This window comes from Cebidichthys violaceus, unplaced genomic scaffold (genome assembly GCF_023349555.1).
Source record: "Cebidichthys violaceus isolate CVI_PGR_0920_01 unplaced genomic scaffold, fCebVio1.0.p SCAF_14, whole genome shotgun sequence".
NCBI classification, from domain to species: Eukaryota; Metazoa; Chordata; class Actinopteri; order Perciformes; family Stichaeidae; genus Cebidichthys; species Cebidichthys violaceus.
In genome coordinates this window covers 4876642-4899910 of record NW_027176307.1, presented here as the reverse complement: position 1 = coordinate 4899910, position 23269 = coordinate 4876642, and the positions used below count along the sequence as shown (strand labels likewise).

Below are 23269 nucleotides of genomic sequence, written 5' to 3'. Positions count from 1 at the left end.
ATCAGAGTGCTCCTCTGGGAAATCATCCTGAGGAGTTAGAGACGCCATCAAACAGCAGCATCCCTGCCATCCACGGAGCCGCTCCATCATCGCCGTAACTATAGGATCTCGGTGAAATGGAGATTCGTACTGACAGCTTTTTTTATTGTTTGATTTTACGAGTGGGAGGACAATACACAGCTAATGTGATGCCTCTTTATTCGTTTCATTTGAGGCTTTTAGTTGATGCTCTTGTGTCAAAATAAAAAGGGCAAAGAAAGTCGGACAGTATCCCCAGAGGAACCCTTCTGACTTTGGTGAACCCCTAACTTTTCATTTAAATGCAGGTCAGAATTTTCACCTAAAGTAAAATAACTTCACATCTCCCGAATGAACTGGCCCATAATTCATTTTTACAGTTCCCTGGTGAATGATAATCCTAATGATAATGGTGATCCCCTGACTTTTTCTCAGGCCCCACCGTGAGCTTTGCATTTATTGGTTTTGAGTCAAATATCTCTGATGGATTGCCAACAAAATTTTGGTGCGGATATCCAACCTGGTCTCGCTCACAGGGCGTCAAATCCCGACGCTTGGCACAGGGCACCCTTTAGCCTATGCATGACACGCACCAGATGTTCGACTGACTTCAATGTGAACCCATTTGTGTCTTTATTGGCTGCTCAGAGCAACTGGCATAGTATTGTCAGCGAGAAGTCCGCTATCGGTGACAGGTTAGGGATGTGGATGGGTAAAAAACCCCACAGGACTTTAAGTCAGGGGACCCACGCTAATGCCCCGTGGGAAACCAAAAGTTGAGTGATTTTTACCGACGACGTAATGTCACATGACGCTGCACACCGAGTCACATAACGTTAGGTCCTTAGCTTCAGTTGCGTTAAAAGTGTATTTATTTTAAGCCAAACCGTGATGGTTTTTTTCTAACGCTAACCAAGTAGTTTTGTTGCCTAACCCTATCTGCCACCTTTTCACAATGTTAACCATGTGTTACAACGTTAAACGTGACCGTTTCACAACGTTGACCACTCGCGAACCGTCTTTGTAAAGATACTACGCAAAAGGCCAGCCAAGCATGTTGAGAATTAATCATTTTAATGCCATTTTCAATTCTTGAAAGGTGTTCAGAGTAATCACTAGCGATTGAATTGGACCAGCTTTCATATACAAGGGATGTTTTTGCTTGGGGTATTTTGCGAACTTAGGGGCGAATTCACAAAAAGGATTGCGATGCTTTTGCGGCCTCTAAATCTGCACAAATAAGACAAAAAGAAACCAGGTTATTCTCAAAGCACTCGCAAAGAATAAGACAAACCCCTAACTGTGCTGCCAATCAGAGAGTATCTCGTGCTCACGTGCTACTTGCATGTATATTAAATTAGGTAATATGCAGACATTTAGCACATAATCCATCTTTCTATGGAAATGAGCCTAAGAACAGTCCAATTCACAAAGATCAACGCTAATAGCCACACAGTTATAGTGAATATATTAGCATCTTTAGAGAGTTGATGGTAACTGAAGTACATTTATAAAAGGGATGTTGGCTCAAACTACTTTTTTTATGGGATGCAATGACAGTTGCTTTGTAAAAAATGAATGTCTAAAGCTCCCCTTAATTTTCAATAGAATGAGATTTAAATAATTTCAGTAAACTGTAAATGCACACAGAGTCTCTCTTAATATGGGGGAGCCATTATGGTTTCTGTTGCGGTTGGATCGCTGCAGTTATAAAATAAACTCCGAAAATGTCTCAAAAGACTATTAAAACAAGAGAATGTAATAAATAATTTCCTTGTTAATGTATAAGGTATGGCCCAGTCCCGGCCTTATCGATTCAGCCTTCTGGCTCCAGCTGACTTCTACCCACCAACACACTGGCTTCAAGTGCATTAGTACTTTGAATGAATGAGAAAAAAAATGGCAAACTGCACTCAGCTGCAAAACTCGCTGTGCGTGATTGCACTATAATATTAATCTTTAGTGAATCTGACCTTGAGACTGGGCCGATAGCAGTTACAATTAATGCCCGATTCATGGTACTATCAGCGGCCCCTCAGTGTGCAAGTTCTTCAAATGAAGCAAAATGATTTATGTCCCTGCAAACTTCAACACTATGAGCAGCATATTCATCCGACTGTGACGGTTTACTGCCGTTAAACTAGAGACCAAAGACTCGGATAAAATACAGTCAAAGGAAAGAAGCCGAGGCAGTCTGAGACTCTTTAGTGGACTGTAAAATGGAACGGGCTGGAATCATAATGGAAATCCACTTCATGACAATTCCAGGTGCCTGTAAATCTCCATAGACAGACTGCAAGTGGTAAATCCATTACCAGTCCATGTAGAGCTGGACAAAAAAAAAAGATGTTTTGCATCCAGGTTTGTTTTGGCTGTTGGCAATGAGACAGTTCAGTCTGGATGAATTTGGAATGTGTGTGAAGCAAAAAATGTCTGGGGAAGCACATGCTGCACTGCAAAAACTATGCAAAGATATGAGTCTTTCCAACATAAGGAACCCGGAGCTTATTAAAATTGAATGTAAAGTGGCTCCAACTCTCTTCCCTAACATGTGCTGGGATGGTTTTCATACATGTTATCCCACAGTATACTCCAGCCCCGGAGAGGCTTTAACAAGCCTCACACGGATTATAAATTCTACAGAGCCGGTCGGGGCCGCCATCCAAGTAAAACGCTCCCAGCACACATGACGTGACAACTGATCTCCCTCCAGTTCGTGCGAACACATTGTGAAGATCACATGGTGAGATATACTAAAGGCGCTGAATCTAAGAGGCAAATCATGAACTATAGGCATGTTAAAGAAAATTATTCTTTAATGAAATTCACCCCCTTCCTGTCCCTGAAGACATCATGCCACAGCAGCGATATCTTAGCACCAACGATGCACTAAAATGACAACTTCTTTTTACAGTGTACACATCCTGGGACGAGCAGACCCAGTCAGTCTCCAGCCCTGTTTAAATCGACCGCTGCTGTAATGTTGGATCGAAGAGTCCAAACTAGACTGATGCAGTTGTCTTTCACTTGCGTCCTCTTACCAGCCGGTAAAGAGTGGTGAGTTAATAACGGTATAAAACAGCTAACAAAACATTGTTTTGAAAAGGTGGGAATCATTGAATCAAATGAGGTCCTTGAGCATATAGAGAGAAATGGGCACAAACAAATATTTGCGTTGTAGAATATTGGCGAGATTAGCAGAGGACAGACAGACACGTAGACACATGCATACAAGCACACACAAACACAACAGAAAACATAATCTCCTGGTGGAGATAATGAGTTCAACAAGGCAAAAACACGGAAACATATAATTTAAATGAGGCGCGAAAGTTTAAAATAAATGTATCAGAATCAGTCTCCTGACCAAGAACGCTTTCCACAGTGAGACATCCAGTTTTAGGGGAGATCCAAAGCAATCCCCAGAGGAAATTACTGTTTCTGCAGGCATTTTATTAAAAGTAAGTGGATGATGGGAGTGAAAAAAGTGCCATTTAACAGCTGTCCAATTAAAGCTGGCGGATCCATTTATCATTCCTCATTTTCACAAGGGGCATATCTTCCACTGAGGAGGCAAAGGGTTATAGAGATATAGAGTCTTGGGAGTCTGTGCTTTTAAAAAAAAAAAATCAAAAATCTTTTCATGGGGCTCGCCACAGCGACAGAGGAACAGTCTACCGCAATACAGGAAGTGAGTGTTTTCTGTGGGAATACGTGGAATGCCAGAACGAAAAGAACAAACCCCAACTTAAAAAGCCCTCACACCAAGACAACCCATGGATGAATTCAGAGAGCATCGGCCGAGCTCTACTTTTCCAGGAGGAGGGTAAGAAGAGAGAGGACTAATCTTTGGGGGCAACAGCCCCCCCCGCTCAACTGGAAAGGAATGTGCCTTTTCACAAGCTGAATCAAGGGCATGCCTGGCATGAAAATAATAGGGGAAGAAGTCACAATTTCCCAGATTCTGGAGATGGGGGTGGGGGTCCTTCTCTCCAATGCGAGGAGCAGACATCTGTGCGCTACATATCTTCCACGTCATGTGAGAAAATGTTGGTTGCTCTGGCGTTTGGCTCTTTGGAGATGCATAAATCAGGACTTTTAGTGTTTCCGTACCGTCAACAAATTCTGGTCATCTCACCAAACCACACACGTCTTTGTGTTGCTTTGCACACAGTGAGGTTTATGCTCTTGTCAGGGCTGCATGCATGTTTTGGGGTGACAACACATTTTAAATTATTATATAGTTCTTAAATCTGTTCAAACTAGGGATGTACAATATCATATTTTTGTAATTTAATCACTGTATCATTCCGCCTCTTTTCTTTATTTGAGGTGTAGGGCTGGTGGTGGTGGTGGTGGTGGTGGGGGGGTGGTGGGGGGGGGGGGGGGGGGGGGGGTGGTGTCAAAGGATGGTAGATAAATGGTCACCACTATACACCACATAGTGAGACTGTGTCAAGTTCATCTAGTCATAAATCAGAAATTATAATTAACTAGAAAGGTTCACTCAGTAGAGTTCAGATCTTCTTCAGATGTGTGTGATTGAATGAATACAACCGGTGCTGTAAAGCGTCACCAAACAGATTTCATTCAAACTCAAAAACAAGCGTTGATGTAACGTTCTACAAACAATAGGCTTAAAGTCGTCATAGAATACACTTCTGACAATCAGTGCCAAAACACAATGGTGAACTCACCAAGCTGGCTGTCCCCCCTGTGTACTATGAAGACCTTCACAATACTGATTTCACACCAATATCAATATGAGCAAGGTAGCATTATTTATTGTGCGATGTGACAGAGATGTGGGTCACATCGATCACATTGTGTTTTGGCATTCAAAGTCCTTTAATATTGAATTTCTATATAGTCTCTATGATTTTACAGATTCAAATTATTGTTTCATTATTATTATTTAAATAACTGATAAACGGTCTCAAGACTTGATATTTGCGAGCCACTAATAACAATGTTGCTAATGCAACAAAAACATCTTTCACTCAGAAAAAACAACCAAAAAGAGAGTAGCCTGTGGTGAAAGTTACCTAGGTCCAGAGCTCAGGGACCACAATGGTAGCTACACTGGGGATGTCCCACTAAAAAGACAGATGTCCCCTCCATTTGTCCAACTCCCATCCATTAGCTTACGCTGAATTTGCATTTTTGTGCAATTTTGCACAGAGCAAGGTTTGTGGACTTTGTCCCCCACTGGAATTAACTTAGCAATGGATCCCAGTGTAGAGAGAAGGGAAATTCAAAGTGACCACTAACTCTGTCAAAACACACATATGAGCATGCGAGTATTGTTTTAAGACAAACTTCAGATAATACAACACTTTGCTTTAAACTTTTAGACACGTCCTGCTAAGTTCTATGTATTCTGCCTTTGCCAGAGTGCATGTGGAGCCTGGGAAAATTAAACCCACATCTGCATTGCTGTGGTTTTGTAAGGGGTCAACTCTGTCAGTCTGACTGTGCCACACATGGCCCTGTAAGTCCCCTTCTGGAAACACTGGAGGTGCTCCGTATTCTTTGTGGCTGATTCCACACTAAATTGGCTTGTTTTCCAACACACAGAAAACGTGTCGACCACATACAGTGATAACAGAGCCAGATATTCTCTCTGTCTAAAAAAAACCCTTGGTTTTCAGTGACGTTGAGCTTTACCAATGAGGTCATATTGCCTATTGAAATTATGAGCTCATCCAGTTCTATTCTTTCTTCAATCATAACGCAACACGTGGGAGGAAACTTGAATATTACCTCTGCAATTACAGAGGAAGTTGTCCTCTACAAATAGTACGCCTGATCATACTATTATATCCTCTTTTCCAACCACCGTTTGGCTACTTTTTGTGCTACATTGACAGAATTTTCCATTTGCAAGTCAGCAAACAATTAGTTTTAAATAGCTGAAAAGCTATTCCAGCTTTGGAAAGGCTGTGAAGTAAGTAGAGATGTTCCGATGCCATCTTTTCTTTCCCGATTCTGATACCTGAACTTGTTTCTAGGCCAATGCCGAGTACTGATCCGATACCAGTGCGTTAAAAACAAAAAAAATAAAATAAATCAAGCAGAGTAGAATAGTTATATCTTCTCTCACAAACTCCAGAATCTAAAGTAAGTCCAGGCAAAGAGCCAAACATTTCTACTTGCTCCAGTTGATCTGTCACTTGTAGAGAAAGTGTCACATGGGAGAGGCATCTCGGTCCTAAAACTCAAGGTTGGCAGCATGAGGTGCACCAGGAGCTGCGGCGGACACTTCCTGCGCACTCAGCATCTTGGATGAATGGCTGTTCCTCCTGCTCCCTGCACAGCCTATTAAAAGCTCTTGGTGCATATCTGCTTCACATCAGGATGTGGGGATGTAATTACAGTTACCAAGTGAAGGATGGGGAACAGCGGAGGAACACCACAGTTTTCTTTCCACTGCCACCCCCTCTGTGCCAGCATGGAACCGCTGTGTTGCCAGGTTTTGCCATCGGAAGATTAGGCATTTTGTACGCTGTACTTAGTCCAAAGAGCTCTAGCTCATGTCCCTCCAGCGCTCAACAGTGTTTTTTAGAAAGACAGGGCTGAACTCATGTTAGAAAATCCATTAATTTGCTTTGCCGAACATAATTGCTGCCTGGATTACATTTTCTTTCCCATCCAGAATAGGAGTATACATTCTTCAAAAAGTTTGGATGATTCGAACTAAGACGTAAGTAACGGTAATATGCAAGTCTACAACCTGATCTTATCCCTACTCTTCATATTTTGCCACTTGGTCAATAGCAGTCACTATAATAGCACAAAGGGCAGCCTTTTGCGTATTGACCATGGACTGTATATAAGAATAGGCGTCACCCATTGGTTTTTGGACTGCGGTTTTGAAGCCTTGAGTTCGGCATTTTGGCCGTCGCATTCATGGTTTTTTTGGCCAGAGCCATCCTGGCTTTTTGCAACCAGGGAATGGAAGTGACCATATTTGGACTGCGGAGGAGTGAGGTAGAGACGCCGTGTACGGCTCTGGTAGCAACCTGTCAATCACAAGGTAGACCTCCCTAAAGCATACTCTGCTTAATGGTCTATTTTACTCTAAATGGACCATAATTTACTAAATGAACATCAAGACTTGAAACTAGCGATAGAGTCCAAAAACTCATGTTTACAATGTTTACTGAGGGAATAAATCAAGTGGGAATTAGGGTCATTTCCTAGGCTGATGCCTGATCTTGACCTAGAAGGTTAACTTTGTAACATGTGGTCAACATTGTGAAACCATTGCAGTTAGGTTTACAAGAAACATATTTGGTTCGGGTTTGGAAAAACATCATGGTTTGGGTTGGATTAAGTATGTTTGTAATGCAACTTAAGTCACGGACTATACATTTTGAATTCAAACATGTCATTAAAGTTAAAAAATAAATAAAAAATATTCCCACTTTGGAACGAAAGTTTGAATTTCAACTTAAAAGTGGCAGCCCTATTCCAGAATGTGTACCATCCTTACACTGAAAATGGAATGGAGAGGGCATCGGGTTTGACGGTGGGACCTACAAGTCACAGTTCTTTGACACCGGAGACCAGTTATTGTGTTCACGTTTGGTTTAGGTTACTAAAACAGTTAGGTGGTAACGGTGTTAAAACTATTGTATTGCAAAGTGAACTCTACTCAAACTCTGGCACTGAATCCTTACACAAGAAATACATCCTGAGCTGCAGAACTGTCCAACACAACTGAAATTCCAAGGGATACAGGGATGAATATGTTTCTACTTCTTTCTGGAGCTTCCCTTTCCCTTTGAACATACTCAAAAGGATGCAACCTCTGGGGAGCACGGATAGCTACAGCTTATAGTTACTGTTTACCTTACTTGTTACCTCCGTACCAAGTGCTAGGAATCATCCTGTCACCATAATATACATAAAGAATTGTCATGGCAATCCAGCTCTTTACCAAGTGTCGGACAGTCCAAGTCACCGACTGACTGATGTCACCATCCAGCCTTCTTCACAAGGGGAAAACAGTGTCGTGAACCAAAACACAGCAAGCCCACACTGGTGGACATGTGTTCCATTGTACATATATATGCGCTTGTGTGCATATGCATACCCATGCAAACAATACCTCTAGTGTAATGAGCTGTGCCAGTTGAAGGAGGGTGGTGGTCACACAAGCACAGTAGATGCTTATCTTATCTTATGAGCTGAAGCTGTGTCAGGAACATGACACATAGATAGCTGAATCCACTGAGAGTTCCCTGTGTTCAAGGCTCTGCTATTCCCATTTAGTTTTACTGGATGATTGAAAAACACGAAGATTAAGACAGTGTAACTTCTTGAATGAAAAAGTACATATACGCTTGTAGCGTAAAGTCTCTAAAGTCCGTATAGTACTCTAATTTATTATCCCCCAGAGATGATGTCAAGCCTTTGCGTAACATCTGCTTATATTTAAAAATATGAATATATAATTTCCATATTTAATACTAGTAATATTATTATTATATAATTATATTATTATATAATATAATATATATATTATATTATATAATAAAGCCCTATTTATTTGACTATAACATCCACAATGAACTCTTGGTGTGGTGTCTGTGGGAGCCTCTTAAATTTGCATCCAAAATAGCATCAAAACTTTCCTTTCTAATTGCACACGCAGCCGCCATAATAAGAAAGCAAAAAAATACGACCTCAAATCACTGATATAATCACATGATCTTCTGTGTTTGGTGAAATATTTAAGTAATTTGCAGTCTACTTGACAAATTACGGACATGGCAGATTTGCATGGGATTAAGATCACAGACAACCTCTGCAATTATTACAAATTGCTAGAGGTCCCCACAGATGCAATGAGCCTCACAATCAAAGCCTAACATTTTAGTTTGTATTCTTTTCACTGAAAAAGCAATGAAAACTTTCTCTTTCAGTAAAGTACTTCCAGACAGGCCTTCCCTCACACTTTAGAGGCAACACGTGCTGACCTGTGACATCATAGTGCAACTCTTCCCCTGACCTCTGAGGAGTCAACCTGTATTCGCGACACAATGCGACTGTCAACACTCATTCCCCCGGGACTGCCGAGAGGAGTGCCGCATAATCAGCGCAGACGTCACCGAGCGCCCTCGTTAGGAACGGCTGGCTGAGCTTCTATGGACGAGCCAACACTGAGCACATGAGCGCCCCGGCTGCCGCTGATGCTCTGAGACCTCTGCGAATGCCAAGCCCCGGGAGTGCCAAACCTGTTATGGGGCTTGACTGCGTGCTGCCCCGCTGGCTGGACCTTTTTGTTCTGTAGCGGCAAGCCATCTCACTGTATCAGAGACTCAAGATATATGTGTGATTTCGTCACAGTGTTTGTTGATGGAAAAACAAAAGCAAAAAACACTTACGCTCCTTTCAGTTTTTACACTTGAGCGTTTTTTTAGGCCATCCACTTCAACTGATCGTTAAAGTTCCTTTTATCGCCTCCACACTGATATTTTGACGCCTGACAACCGTTTCACATGAATTGATTCAGACATAAACTGATACTTCAAACCCTTTTTTTTAGCAGCAGCAGCAGCAGCAGCGCAAACATACTTTTTCTTCGGAAAAATTCAGCCGTTTCTACAGTATTTATTTATTCATTCATTTTCAAACTTAGTCAGTGGAAGCTATGCATATAGCTCCTGATAATGCAGACTAGGCCAGAAACAGCATGGTTGAGCCAAAGATGCATGATGCAATCACATGTAGTAGTGTCTGAGTGGTTCTGGTAGTTTGACAGTGCAGCAGAACACAAAAATACTAGCATCAACAAAAATACTTCCACTTAATACTCACAAATCAAATCAGTCTAAACACAAAAGGAAGGGCGACAGGACTTAGTTTTTGAATGATGCCAATCAAAGTGAAGAGACATCATCTCCTTTTAGTGTTTATGTCCTTTCAGTACGTCCTACCTCAACTCTACTGTTTTCAGCGCTTACACTTCAGCCGTCACTTCAACTGGTTCTGCTTGTTCTGCAGTGCAGCATAACAAAATTGCCAAAGGGGGAAAAAAAAGCATATATACGTACATCATAATTTAAAAACTTCTGTACCTCAAAGTGAAGGGTGTGTCAACCACTTTCAGTACTTGTGCTTGATGTAATACTTAACTTCTTTAACAAATACATTTCAAGTGATACTTCAACTGCTTTCAGTACTCACACTTCAACGGACGTCTTTAAGTTTTTACACTTTTCACCTTCACTACTTTCAGGACGTCCACTTCAACCGACACTTCCAGCTCCTTTTGTCGCTTACACTTCTGACATTTCAACCTTCTTTTCTGTGATGCTTCAACTCATTTTGGCCCTTTCATTTCAATCGATACTTCAACTTCATTCGGCATTAACACTTAAACTGAGACTGAACTTCTATTTTAATAAAACAATCTTAACTCGAGGGCCAGTTGCTTATTTTCTTTTGTTTTTAGCCTGAGGTGAAGTTGTAGTTGAAGAAAAACATATCTTTTTGTCAAAACTTTTATCAACACCTAACAGAGTCTAATTATTGTTGAAACATTAAATTAGCCCTTGAGTATCTTGTTAAAGAAAATAAACCTTTAGCTACACAATACTTCATAAAAGGAGGAATTGTACAATAAATGTACAATGAAACTTTTCAGTTTCATGTTTGGCTAAATTGATTCTGAAACTACACAAATGAGCATTTAGAGGAAGTGCTTTCACTGCATCTAAGTTCCTTTCTGATTGAACAACATGATGAGAAGTCAAGAAACTCTCAGAAACATAACTACTCAGCTCTCAACCTCCCCCTTCCTTTTAAGCTCTATACAACCACAAATGCACATGCAAAACGAATATGAACACAAGCACTCATTTTTGCTTTCCGTACATCACTGTACATCAAGTTTCTCGTGGAACAATAAAACAGCTATTCCCTGAACTGTTAGATAGAGTTCCTGGTTGTGCTGCTTAAAGAGCAGCAGCTAGATTGTAGGGGCAGGCCGGGCTTGTCTCCAGCTGTGTGCAGCGTAATAAGCAGCAATTACTCTGTATGACAAGTTAACATTAAGTCCCCCTGCTGCTGCTGTCGGTTGGCCCCGAGAAGGCAGCATGCGAGTCGGGGTTCTCGACACACTGAGCCGGACACTTGTTATCAGAGCTCAGATAATCAGTGAACCGGTCCTGTATCAACAGCTGTGCCGCTCAACCTTGTTGGCTCCCGGCCCTTCAAACACACACTGGGATTTTAGTTTCCGCATGCGAGCTTGTTCACTTGGTCAAGTTCCGAGATTGCAAATATGTGTCATTTTCAAGTGGTAATGTGTCTTTCCAGAAATATTTGGCAGTGAAACAGTCTTATCACTATTATGACAGTGATACTACTTAAAATGTCCTGAGAATGTTTCAGCTGGAAGCTGAGTTTCAAAGGATTTTTTCAGGAAGAAAACATTTTGGCCTCTCGACCTCTCCTGTCTGTTTCTCCTTTGTTAATTGCTGTTTGTAAGGTTTGAATGTTCAAATTAGGAAAACGCAACGAACAAGGATGAGGTTGGATGATTCCAATGGGTCAACTTTGAGGGCGCGTCTCCTGAACGGTTTGTCATTCTGTTTAATCAAACCAAGTGTTCAAATACTCTCTTGGAGGTTAACATTAATGGAAAAAAAGTGTTCAAATTGAAAGAAATGAGGTCAGAAAGTGATTGTTTTTTTCTGACTGAATGACACTGGCTGCAAACGATAACTGAACTTTTATCATGACCACATGTTCGAATGTCTATTTGTACATTCACACACATAACATAAAATTTTTTTAAATGCAATCCTGTAAATGAACATATGAACCTGGGTCTTGACCAATGCTGGAATGCAGAACAAACCTGAGATCTAATACATATTAGCAGCGACACAGATCAAACTGTGACATGTGCGTGTGGCTAAATGAAGCAATTTCAGGTTCCATTACAGTTTCTTATTTTACGCTTATTTAATCTTTCTGTTCCCTTGCTCTTTATGCTAATTCACCACCATTCACAGCCCTGAGCCCATAGTAGAGACCTTATACAGGGATGTTAGGAGTCGAGGCACATTCCCCAAAGCACAGGAATTCCTCCTCTGCTCAGTCTCTTCCACACCCTGTACTTTCTGTGGACAAACACCGCAGGAGAATATTTTGTGCCGACTTATGCGGTTTGCTCAACCTGGAACAGCAGTCAGAGACGCCATTACTCAGTTTAACTACCGTGTTGAGTTTAATGGGGTGGCCACACAGCAAAAATGTTTTTTGGCAGTATGATAACATCCACTTGTTATGGTTCAGTCAGCTGATTGCAACACATTCCCCGTCCCCCGACATGAAGCCGAGCCGCTGAGCGTTATGGGCTTCGGGGAGTCTTCATCTTTAGTAAAACATCTTTTTTTTGTTATTTATTTATTTATTTTTTAAACACGATCTGCCTCATTTGCTGCAAGTCCTGCGTGAACGAGGGGTGTAACCGCTTTCATCTTCGCTGTCGTGGCCGAGGGTGGAAAACATCTGAGCCGCAAAGCTCGGAGCGGTGTGCTGAGCGAAGCAATACTGCAACCAACAAGAAGTGAAAGTGATACAGTCACAGTTTGCATGAAACTGGAGTCTGTTATAGTCTTGGCTTCTCTACACTGGCTGCCCGTTGATTTTCAAAATTTCTATTGTCACTTTTAAAGTAGCAATATATGACATTGAGAGCAACAACTATTGTCTATGGACATGTAAAGATATAGTGGTGTAATCCCTCTGTGTGTGTTGTTATCCAAGCTTCTCCTTGCTTTATTGAGAGGCAACCGAAATGCTCCAAATCTCGTGTTATGCACCTTCAGTGCCCGACTTAAACCAGTTCTGGCAGGTCTGAAGAGGCTGACACCTGTAGCGGAGGTCAGCCAAAAGAATTCACCAATTCTACATCAACTTCCTTCAGTCCATCCACCCATTGCCTATAGCTGCTTATCCTTTACAGGCTAATGAGGAGTTGCCAGGTCTGAACCCAGCTGACATTGGGCCAGTTGCAGGGTACAACCTGGACAGGTCACCAGTCAATCACAGGGCGAACACATCGAGATAAGGATGAAGGTGGTTGGTGGCGCTGGCCTTGAACATCACACATCCCCCTCGCCAGGACCTCGCTGCTTCCTGTGGCCTTGGACTAAGTGCTCGCTGTACCCTCTCCCCCTGCAGGGAGGGATGTGGGCCCCAGCTCTCCGTGCGACCGTCAACCGAACGGACTGTCATTAGTGTGGGCAGACCGCCAGACCCGTCTTGAAACACGGACCCTGTCTCGTTTACCATGCTTTGTGAGTCTGACGTCTAGCTGTGCCATCTGCATTCATATCTATAGCCTAAAACCACCTGTAGAAAACTGTTTGCGTGATTATTTACAAGTGCACTTGCCCTGCTAGAAGATAAATATATAATGAAACGCACACTGACTTACGAAAAACAACGGCTCAGCTTGAAATTCTTAATCGACTTTCCGGGGGCAGCCCTATTATTTTCTTTCATTCAATATTATCATTTTCTATAACTTAACTTATCATTAGTAACTATGTTTTAGAACTCCAATGTGATAAGTGTTAGAGACAAAGTACAAAGAGGGTAAAAAGAGGAAGTGTGAGACAGTAAGTGGACAGTGTCTTTTTGGCTTTATAACACCCTATGTAACAGTTAAGTCACTGCCGAATAGTCAGTGCACAACAATCCCTGGTATACTGGTTTTCCACCTACTTCCTTTTGTTCCTGTGAAGCTACCACATGCCTCCTCTGCTTCGTTAATGAAAACCAAGCAAACGGTTCAACAAAGGGGGCTTAATCAGGCATGCAGACCTCCATCCTGAATCAAAGAATCAACTAGTAGCGACACTTGTAGTTACCAAGACACCAGACTCAAACACCAGCTGATGTTGTAACTGAATGTTTTATCATCTAGGACACTTTGTAAACCTAATTTCACTTTAAAAGACGAAGACATATCTTGGACTTGCATACTATTCCTTTAATTAACACTGTGACAAACTATTTTCAATCATTCTAATGAAATGATATGCCATGCTGTCAGTACGTAATCAAAACACATGTTGAAACAGCCACTTGTTTAATAGAAAGCCCCAACACATGAATGTTCTTTGTAGCAGTCATTTAAGTGACTACACTAAAATATTCAATTAATGATCATATACAATGTGGGTTTGTTGGAAATGTGGGAACCTTTTCACGTAACGAACATTCACCGACAATATTAACAGATGATGTGGCAAACACCTTTAGCAGCTAACTCCTACACAAAGCAAAATTCCAAAGCTAAGGATGGGTTTTGTGCACTGCAGGTGTTACAAAAGGTGTCATTGTTTTGCGATGTTAACCCTTTTGTCCGACAGGTCTTTTGGGGGAACCACTGCAAATTTGGACAACCCTCAGTGCTCCATGGGCTTCTATGGCATGTTGCTCAGTCAGGCTGTTTTCACAAAGGGGACCTCTGCTTGTCAGGTATAAAAAGGAAGGTTTTCCGAGAGTTAGACAAGCAGTTCAGCTCCAAGTGCAGCAGCAGCATCAGCAGCATCACCTCTACTGACAACATCTGGCAAAGATGACCTCCGGCAACATGATGAACAAGATCATCTTCTACGAGGACAGGAACTTCCAGGGCCGCTCCTACGAGTGCAGCAACGACTGCCCCGACATGTCCTCCTACATGAGCCGCTGCCACTCCTGCAGGGTGGAGCGCGGCTGCTTCATGGTCTACGACCGCACCAACTTCATGGGCAACCAGTACTTCATGAGGAGGGGCGAGTACGCCGACTACATGAGCATGATGGGCATGAGCGACAGCATCAGGTCCTGCCGCATGATCCCCATGCACAGGGGCTCCTACAGGATGAGGATCTACGAGAGGGACAACTTCCAGGGTCAGATGCACGAGCTGATGGAGGACTGCGAGAACGTCATGGACCGCCACAGCATGGCCAACTTCATGTCCTGCAACGTGATGGAGGGCAACTGGCTGATGTACGAGCAGCCCCACTACAGAGGAAGGATGATGTACATGAGGCCCGGAGAGTACAGGAACTTCATGAGCATGGGCGGCATGGGCGGCACGGGTGGCATGGGCGGCATGGGCAGCATGAGGTTCATGAGCGTGAGGTGCATCATGGATTCCTGCTACTAGACGATGATGCATCATGGTGCATCAATTTGTTTCCAAACAAATTCTAGAAAATGAGTGACAAAGCAACTTCTCTTTAGCAATACACACTGGTTGTTGACTGCAGCAAATTCATGAAAAAAATTGCTAACCAGTGAACTGCACATACAGATTTCTGTGACTGAGGAGTGAGTGATAAAGAAACCTAATAAAGTCTGCTTTGTTTTCGAAAATCATGTTGGGAATATTTCTTTTCTTTTCTCTTCCTACATATTCTAAAGGTAGTTTGTCAACCTTCCTACATACTCTCCAATACCCTCGGCCTATTGACGTAGGGAAACAATGTTTTTCATAAACAAATTGCTTACCTGGTAATAAAATCAGGCACAAACACATTTTTAAGATGATTACATCTTCCCAAAAAATTGAAAGGGGATCTTCCCCAATTAGGGCTTGTATTCAGATGAACAGATCACGCTGGAAAGCTCGCTGGCCACGCAGCTCTCTGCTTTAATCCTGGTAAGGTCCCTGTGTATGTGGGAAACCAGGCTCCCATGTTGCAGGTCAAGGTGCGTCTGCTTTCATTGACCTTGTCTGCTTCTTTTTCTCCCGTAAGCAGGTGGAAAAGCTCTCGTCCCTCCCTGTCAGTCCTAATTAGAGTAGCTCTGAATCAAATAACACTCATTAGTTCAGGCAGCCTCATACAGGCAGGCAGCTGGGATACAATAGAGCCAATGGCCCCTCGAGGGCACTGCCCAGTTTTCCATAGCAGTACCTTAACAATAGCATTAGCTAAATATTAGTAGCTATGACTAAGGGATCTAATAGCCCAAGTCCATGTCCCAGTAACCGACTGACTGATTTAACGTTAACACAAAATAGCCCTGCTAGAAGCAGCCGCTAGCAGTGGTGCTATATAAGAAATAAAACATGCCAATATCATTGGGAGGCTTCTTGCATCTGGCAGACACCAGCCATCATCATCATCCTCGTCTGGGCCCTGATACAACCCAGCAGACAGTCTGTCAGACATTGCACACTGTTGGGCCATGTCTGCCCAACTGTCACTTGCAATTTTTGCAGTTTTGGCATTGTACTCATCAGCCAGTATCAGTGGTTGAGTCAGTATGTTGACTAGCATAACAGGCAGTCATACACAATGAGCTGTCTGATTGGCTGTTTCTTCTTCTTTTTGGTCAGTGTATTTCCTTGTCTTCTTCCAACATCACCAATTAAAAGAAATGCAAACCTTAAAGCTGCACCAATCAAATCAAACATTGTTGTACTAACCCCTGATCAAGTTACCATGTGTAATGTGATCGGGGTAACCCTGAGTGATGAACCCACAGAAAATGATCAGCAAGTCTGCCGTTGCCCTCAGCTCTACAGAGCTTTTTAGCCTCTAAGCTTTAGAGTCTAAAGTAATTAGCTGTTCTTCTACTATCATGCAAAATGCTGGCGAACTTGTGTGCGCTAAGGACAGTTTTGTTTCTGTTTCAAGCCATACCAGAAAGTTATTTTCAGCGAAAAACTTTTGACAAACTCACTGTACTCCACCTGCTCAGCTGAAAACAGACACAGCTAGACACTAGCTGGTGAAAATAGTGGACCATTTAGCAGCTAAAGAGAACTTGAACTTGCATACATCTGATGGCCAAAAGCACACACAAAAATATAGAGATATAAAGACATATATGTAGAGATATACAGTATATGACAATATAGATATATAGAGATATATAGATGTACTGTAGATAGATATTGTTAGATCATTTATTGAATTTTTTTTACTAAAATTCTGGCCAGATCTTACATAAAAAGCTGTGTGAAAGCTCAAGTCAGAGATCATCTGTCTTCTCTTCCATTATGCTGCTCAATATTGACCTTGTCAAAGCTGAGACACCTTCCCCAAACAGGATAGACTAAAGACAGCACAGTCCTGTTCACAGCCCACAGCAGGGGTTGAGGGACAGATAGGAGTTTCAGCACCAAAACACAAGTTTAGAGGACTTTTTGTGTCCCTTGCTTCCTTCTGTGCCTCTGGTGCCTTGTGGAGAGATCACAAGAAGAGAAAGCAAAATATCCCCATTCACATCCTTTCATGAAGAGAGGGCAGCCATCTGCCAAATGCCTCATCACATTAACTTTGCACCATTGAAGGCAGCGATGGTGCCTGGCAAAACTATACAATGCTGGAGCCATTACAGCCGCTCTTCAATCGATTTATTTCCCCCTCTCACTTTTTCACGTGTCTCTCAAGAGAAGTTGTGGTCCAGGAAAATATTGTGTTTAGGGGAACGCTACAAGCAGACAACAGCAAATGTTTTGTCTGAGATGAAAAAAAAAAAGGAAGAAGTCAGACAGCTGCAGAAATAATTCATGGATTGTGCTGAAAATAACTCTGTTCAATGTTTTAATAAGGCCTTCTGTGATCTTGGGCAGTGATCCAATGTGACAAGCTCCGGTTTGGTCAAAATCATCCATTTGGAAAAAGATGTGAGCAGGCTAATCTCAAACCAAACAATGAGCTCATCTTTAGGGATCCACTGTCCATCCAAGCCGGTCAATTTGAACAGTAACACAGGTTCAACAAGTATGCAAGGCTTCCTCTAAAAGGGCACAACTCGGGAAAAACAGAGAAGGCCGAGAGTTACCGAGCAGGCTTAACAAGTCTACGGGCCGCATTTCAGATTGTTTGGACGTCAAAAACCTGTTAAATGAGAACAGTCTGCCCCAGGAGAGGAGCACTATCCAAGCTGCTTTTGTGAGTCACATCAAGACAAGGCTCTGACCGTTTTCACAAACAGCACGGGGAGAAGGAGGCCAAACAGTACTACCAGGGAAACCAAACCAGAGTAATGAACACAACTCCCAATTCCAGCATTAGCAACGAAAACTGCAATTGTATGAATGACGGTTTTCATTAGTGGTCATAGGAATAGGTGGACAATGGTGGGAAAGGATTAGACACTTCAGGGGCTTCTGGGTGGTTCATTGTGCGAGGAAGCAGTGTGTTCGGCCCCCAGCCTGTGCTCACATCAACTCACACATCAGTCTGTGACCGTGGCACAGCTCGTACCCAACAGCTGGACTACAATTGGCAAGTCTGGATTTATTATAAGGATTAGACGTTCTGGGAACTGGGGGCTGGGGGGTTTGGGAGATCAGTCTACCACCGAAAGTCCTCTCAAATATGCAGAGGAATGAATTAGAGGAGAAAAGGCAGGGGAAAGGGAAGGATGCTTCACAGTAAGAGCTCTGAAGCCCCCTTCAGTAGTTAATAGTTTTGTCAATCATGTCTATTGGTTAGGATACTCACCAAGTTATTTGCTGTGATCAGATTTAGACAGTCTGGCCTGTGTACAAACTGTCTGACTGCTTGTGTTTCCTTGTTGGCCTTTGTTGTAGAAATGTTGCCGTATTCCCAGATTTTGTACACATATTTTGGTGATTTTGGTGTTATCATGATCAAAGGCGCATGTAAGTGCAGCAGCAGGTAGCTCTTGTGAAGTTTTTTGTGTGAATGTTTTTGTCTTTTCTTATTTATTCCAGGAGCACGTATGGCTTATGAAATAGAGATGCACTCATCTACATCAGGGAAGAAAGTGGAGGATTGGATAAAGTGCTGGGAACTTGAACCGATCAGCGCCTGCAGCATCTTCGTAGAGGGAGGAGTGTCCGGATGGACGCTAAGGCAACTCCACTACCCAGCCTACTCCTGGTTGATGTCCTGTCACAGGAAAATAAGGTGGATGAAACAAGACTTTAGGCTAACCCAGCCACGGGAGGTCGGAAAATGGTGCCGTCATCTGTACCGAGACCTGGCCCGATTGTGGCATCCCGGATCAGGCTGTACTTGACGGGCGGACCGCAGAACAGAGAGCAGGAATCCGTGGGACGAGAGCAGGCAAATTCAAAATATGTACTAGTTTTTTTTTTATGTTTTTCTTGTGTGACATAAATGCTAGAATACAACTGCATTTTGTTGCCAACCCAATTTTACAGAAGGACAATAAATGATCCTTGAATCTAGATAGGTCTAGGTCTAGTTTTAGCCATCATTCCTAAGTTGTAACAAATTCTATCAAACTGGTGAAAGATGTGTATCAGATGACCAAAATCTTACAGGACTTTGTTTGGGGCCTCAGGCTGAAATTTAGTCTTGAGAATCAATTTCAGATATTGTACTAAAAATGGAGTAGGTACAACCTCCCTACTGGGTTTCGGACACAACTAAAGGCATTTAATTGCATTCACTGGAGGGAGATTTGGACTCCACGTATTATATTTGGTGGAGTCTTTGTTTTGCAGACCTTTATTTCTCTGGTTGCCATGGAATACGGCTGACAGACTGGAAAAGCTTGTTTAGGGCAGAGAAAGGTGGCTCAGATGGAATATCAGACCCATGACCCTAAAGGCCAAGCACAGGGCATGTGTGTGGGAGAGAAGGCGTGTGTGGTGGTGGGGGTCTTTCATATTGACCAATTGTGATTTCCCTAGTAAATGTACATGGGAAAAGAACAGGTGTGAACCGTTACAGGGATGAAAGAATTCAGTATTACAAGAGTGAGAAGAATCTTGTTTCACACGTTGACTGAAGCAAACAGCTGCACTTGTGTTCACAGCTGGTGCAAGCAGACTGCATCACATTAACAGCTCATTATTGCTGCAATTTGTGGGTAAATATTTGAATCCATTTTGCCTAGAGCCACTGCATTTCTTTCAAGGACACAATCTGGAGTTTATTTGACCATAAAATTGAGATTAGAACAAAGGGGAGTTTCAGGACGAAAAACTATATTTCTTTGACACACGCAGGAATTTCACATAATGAACATACCTATTTTAACCTAAACAACGATCCTTTCCCAAGCCTGACAGACACCTAACCGCATAGTTTTGTTGCATAAATAAACATAAAAACTAAGTAAATCTCTATGGAAGGTGGGGTACCTAGAGCGTCCTTGTTTGAAGTGAAGGGCCCCTGATTAAGCATCAGTATTTGACGAGTTGCAATGAGAACACCAAAACACTATTTTAGTGAATACAAAAACTTACCCAGAATGTATCCTGGGAAATAAGAAAATTAATAATCCTCAACATACAAAGTTTGTGTTTGAAGCTTCAAACACAAACACATGTTTTACCCACAATTGACCCATTTAATAAAAAACTGGTTACAGGAAAATAACTATGTCATTGTTCACACAAGATTTGGGTAGTTACACATACTTTACATTACATCATCCCTCAGTTTACAATTTTACATTGGAAATTCAACATAGTGTATGAAGTGGTAACTGTATTGTATTTGTTATTGTAACAACTCACTTACACTCACATTCAATGCATGTCCCTTCATGTGTCTTGGTCAGACCAGATAACTACCTGATCAGTATATCAATATCTTGCAAATGCACACAAGAAGCTGTAGAGATGACTGACAAACCGTTTGTAAGTTTGTCTCAAACTATCATCTGTTATCCTACTTCAGTTTGCAAGGAACGTGACTGATGAGACCAGTTAAAGGAAAGAGGGATCCAACATCACATAACCACAGTTTTCAACTCTGGATGTCTGCACATGTAGCATGTAGACTTGATCGTCAAAGCTATTTTTGTCCAGTAAACAACCGTTTCAATGGTTTACTGAATATTAGGGTGAACATCAAGACAGGGTGGGATCTGCCCGTCCTGGGAGTCTGCCTGGCAGTCACCGCGTGGCTATTAGCCATGTAACAAACTGCCCCAGCAGGTACCCACAGACGCACAGACAGAGCGCCGATTGTCACTGGTGTTATCTGAGCAGAGTGGTGGCAGTTGGCGGGGTAGGTTTCACCCAGCGTAAATGTGAAGTGACAGTGTGTTATTGTGATAAAATCGAGCGGGGCCAGTCGTATTCCAGGCGGTTCTGTTGGCAAGAGACAAGGACACTGATACGGGCCAACTTTGTAATGCGAGCCGAACCCAAACTGCTCGCTTGCCTTTGTGTGAGCGGTGGAAAACTGCTGTAGTGAGCAGCAAAAACCTGTTACTGTCGCTGTTCTTTTCCAAATTCCTACCTCTGAATAAATACGTGAATCAATTCCAGCGGAATATCAAACTAAACACTTCGACCTGTTGTAAAATGGCATACTTCTGAATGTGGTTTGGTGTGAACATCAACAAAAGAATGATCAATATGGAGAAAGGGAAAAGACCACTGACAGAGCAAATCAACACGTGGGGTGTGGCAGTGAATTATGGGAGCATATGGCACAGGATGGGAGGAGCAACGGGAGTCAGCAGTGTGGCTTAAAGGCGACAGAGACGAGTCTATCACTGGGAACTAAAAGTCTACCTCAAGACAAACACCATGGAGGCGTTACATCTTCATATGTGTATTTGGTAATCCACTCATCAACATGCAGGGCAGAGCACGGGCAGTGAAAGTGAAGTAAAACCAATATGGATGGGGGAACAGCCCCCCCCCCCCCCTCATTCCTCTGCAGGTCAGGGAGCCCTACACTTCTCTCCCCATCGCCAGCCGCTGCTGCATCGTCTGGGCATTGTGGAGCTGTTGCCATGGAGATGTGGGTCAGAGCGCTGATGTGCAAAGCGCAGCGTGGATTTGGCGCTGGCAGCGGACTGCAAACAGCCCTGTGCTGGAGCCGGCAGGGAACTCGGGCTGAATCTAGGTCACAGGGATTCTCCAGAGCAGGAGCAGGCTGAGGGACAAGTTGCTGAGGGGGGTACAGGGTGGTGGTGGGGAGGAGTGGGGTCCTGGGGGATATTACGCTTTGAGATTTTGAAATGTGATCTTACAGTTAGACAATTTAGACTTCTCTTGGGACTCATGTCACTTATAGTGTGCATGCAAGTTGAAAAGGTTCCTGGCCACGTAATCACCTCAAGTCTTCAAATAAATAGTTGTATGAATACAGATAAACAAATGAATACATTTAATTAATGAATTAATCAAATTTGAAAAAGAAGAAACAACATTACAAATTAAGTGAAAACATATATATTTTATTAAATGTCTTATTGTCAGGCCGACACTTTGGCCCAGACTGAAATGTCTCAAGAAATATTTTGCCATGAAAATGATTGGTGGTCCCCAGAGGATGAACCCTGATTTTTCCTCTAGCGCCACTACGAGGTCGTTTTCGTTTTAGAGTGAAATGTCTTAACAAAGATGGGATGGATATGTATACAATTCCCATCAGGATGAATTGTACCAACTTTGGAGATCCTGACTTTTAATCTGGCGTCATCCTCAGGTGACACAAGATTTTAAACACCTGCAGGACCAATGACTTTCTCATCAGCCTCAGCTGTGTTTAGAATGAATTAGTAATTGTAGCAAATTCATACTAACTAACATTTAAAAAAGCAAAAAACAACCGGCAGTGTACTTAGCCAATTGCTTATATAATGGTCCAATCGTCTGGACCTAATATGTTTCTGTGGATGATTTTCTATGCATCTCGTCAAATTGAATCCAAGAAGACAAGCATTTCAAAGAGTTAATCCAAAGGCAATCAAAATATATACTCCATGAAATGCAAAGACTGAGAAATCAGTTTCTTCCCTGGCAGCTGAATCAAAGTGAGCAGCATGTTGTAATATTGACGCCCTATGTTCTGTACAATAAGAACTGTGGTCATAATTCACATTCTTTCTGAAGATGGAGACAGTGAAGTCCTCCCAACCACTCTGAGACACAACACAGATCTCCTGCAGGAGAACAAAAAAAATCCCTGGTGAATCTTTGACAATGCAGGAAACAATCCCTCTCATTCTTTCTGCAGCACAACAGACGGACAAAAGCCCCCGAGTAGAGATGGATTGCTATCCCTTCCTTTTTAACACCACCCGGTCAAAGGAAGATGCTAATGAGGTACGGGAAGCAGTAGAACTGGCATGTTGGAGCAATTGACGTTCTGATTCACTACCTTGACAGAGGAAATAACTGACTAACTTCTCTACTGGTAAGCAGGAGTACAATGCACTATAATAGAGATGCATTAATGCCGCCACTCCGGACTTCAAAAGCCTTAAAGATACAGTGAACACCAATTAGGGTGGTGTTTAGTGTTCATACTAT

At 42.5% G+C, this 23269-nt stretch overlaps 1 protein-coding gene across 1 annotated transcript; it reads left to right on the top strand.

The window, feature by feature from the left end:
* The first annotated feature begins 14626 nt into the window (after window positions 1-14626).
* Window positions 14627-15205, top strand: LOC137871396 (gamma-crystallin M2-like). Its single transcript, XM_068709210.1, has one exon. It carries the CDS (start codon window positions 14627-14629, stop codon window positions 15203-15205), a length of 579 nt encoding a protein of 192 aa, XP_068565311.1.
* The last annotated feature ends 8064 nt before the right edge of the window (window positions 15206-23269 follow it).

Bases quoted from the DNA above. Each gene is read 5' to 3' on its own strand.
- LOC137871396 (XM_068709210.1), top strand. From the start codon at position 14,627: ATGACCTCCGGCAACATGATGAACAAGATCATCTTCTACGAGGACAGG.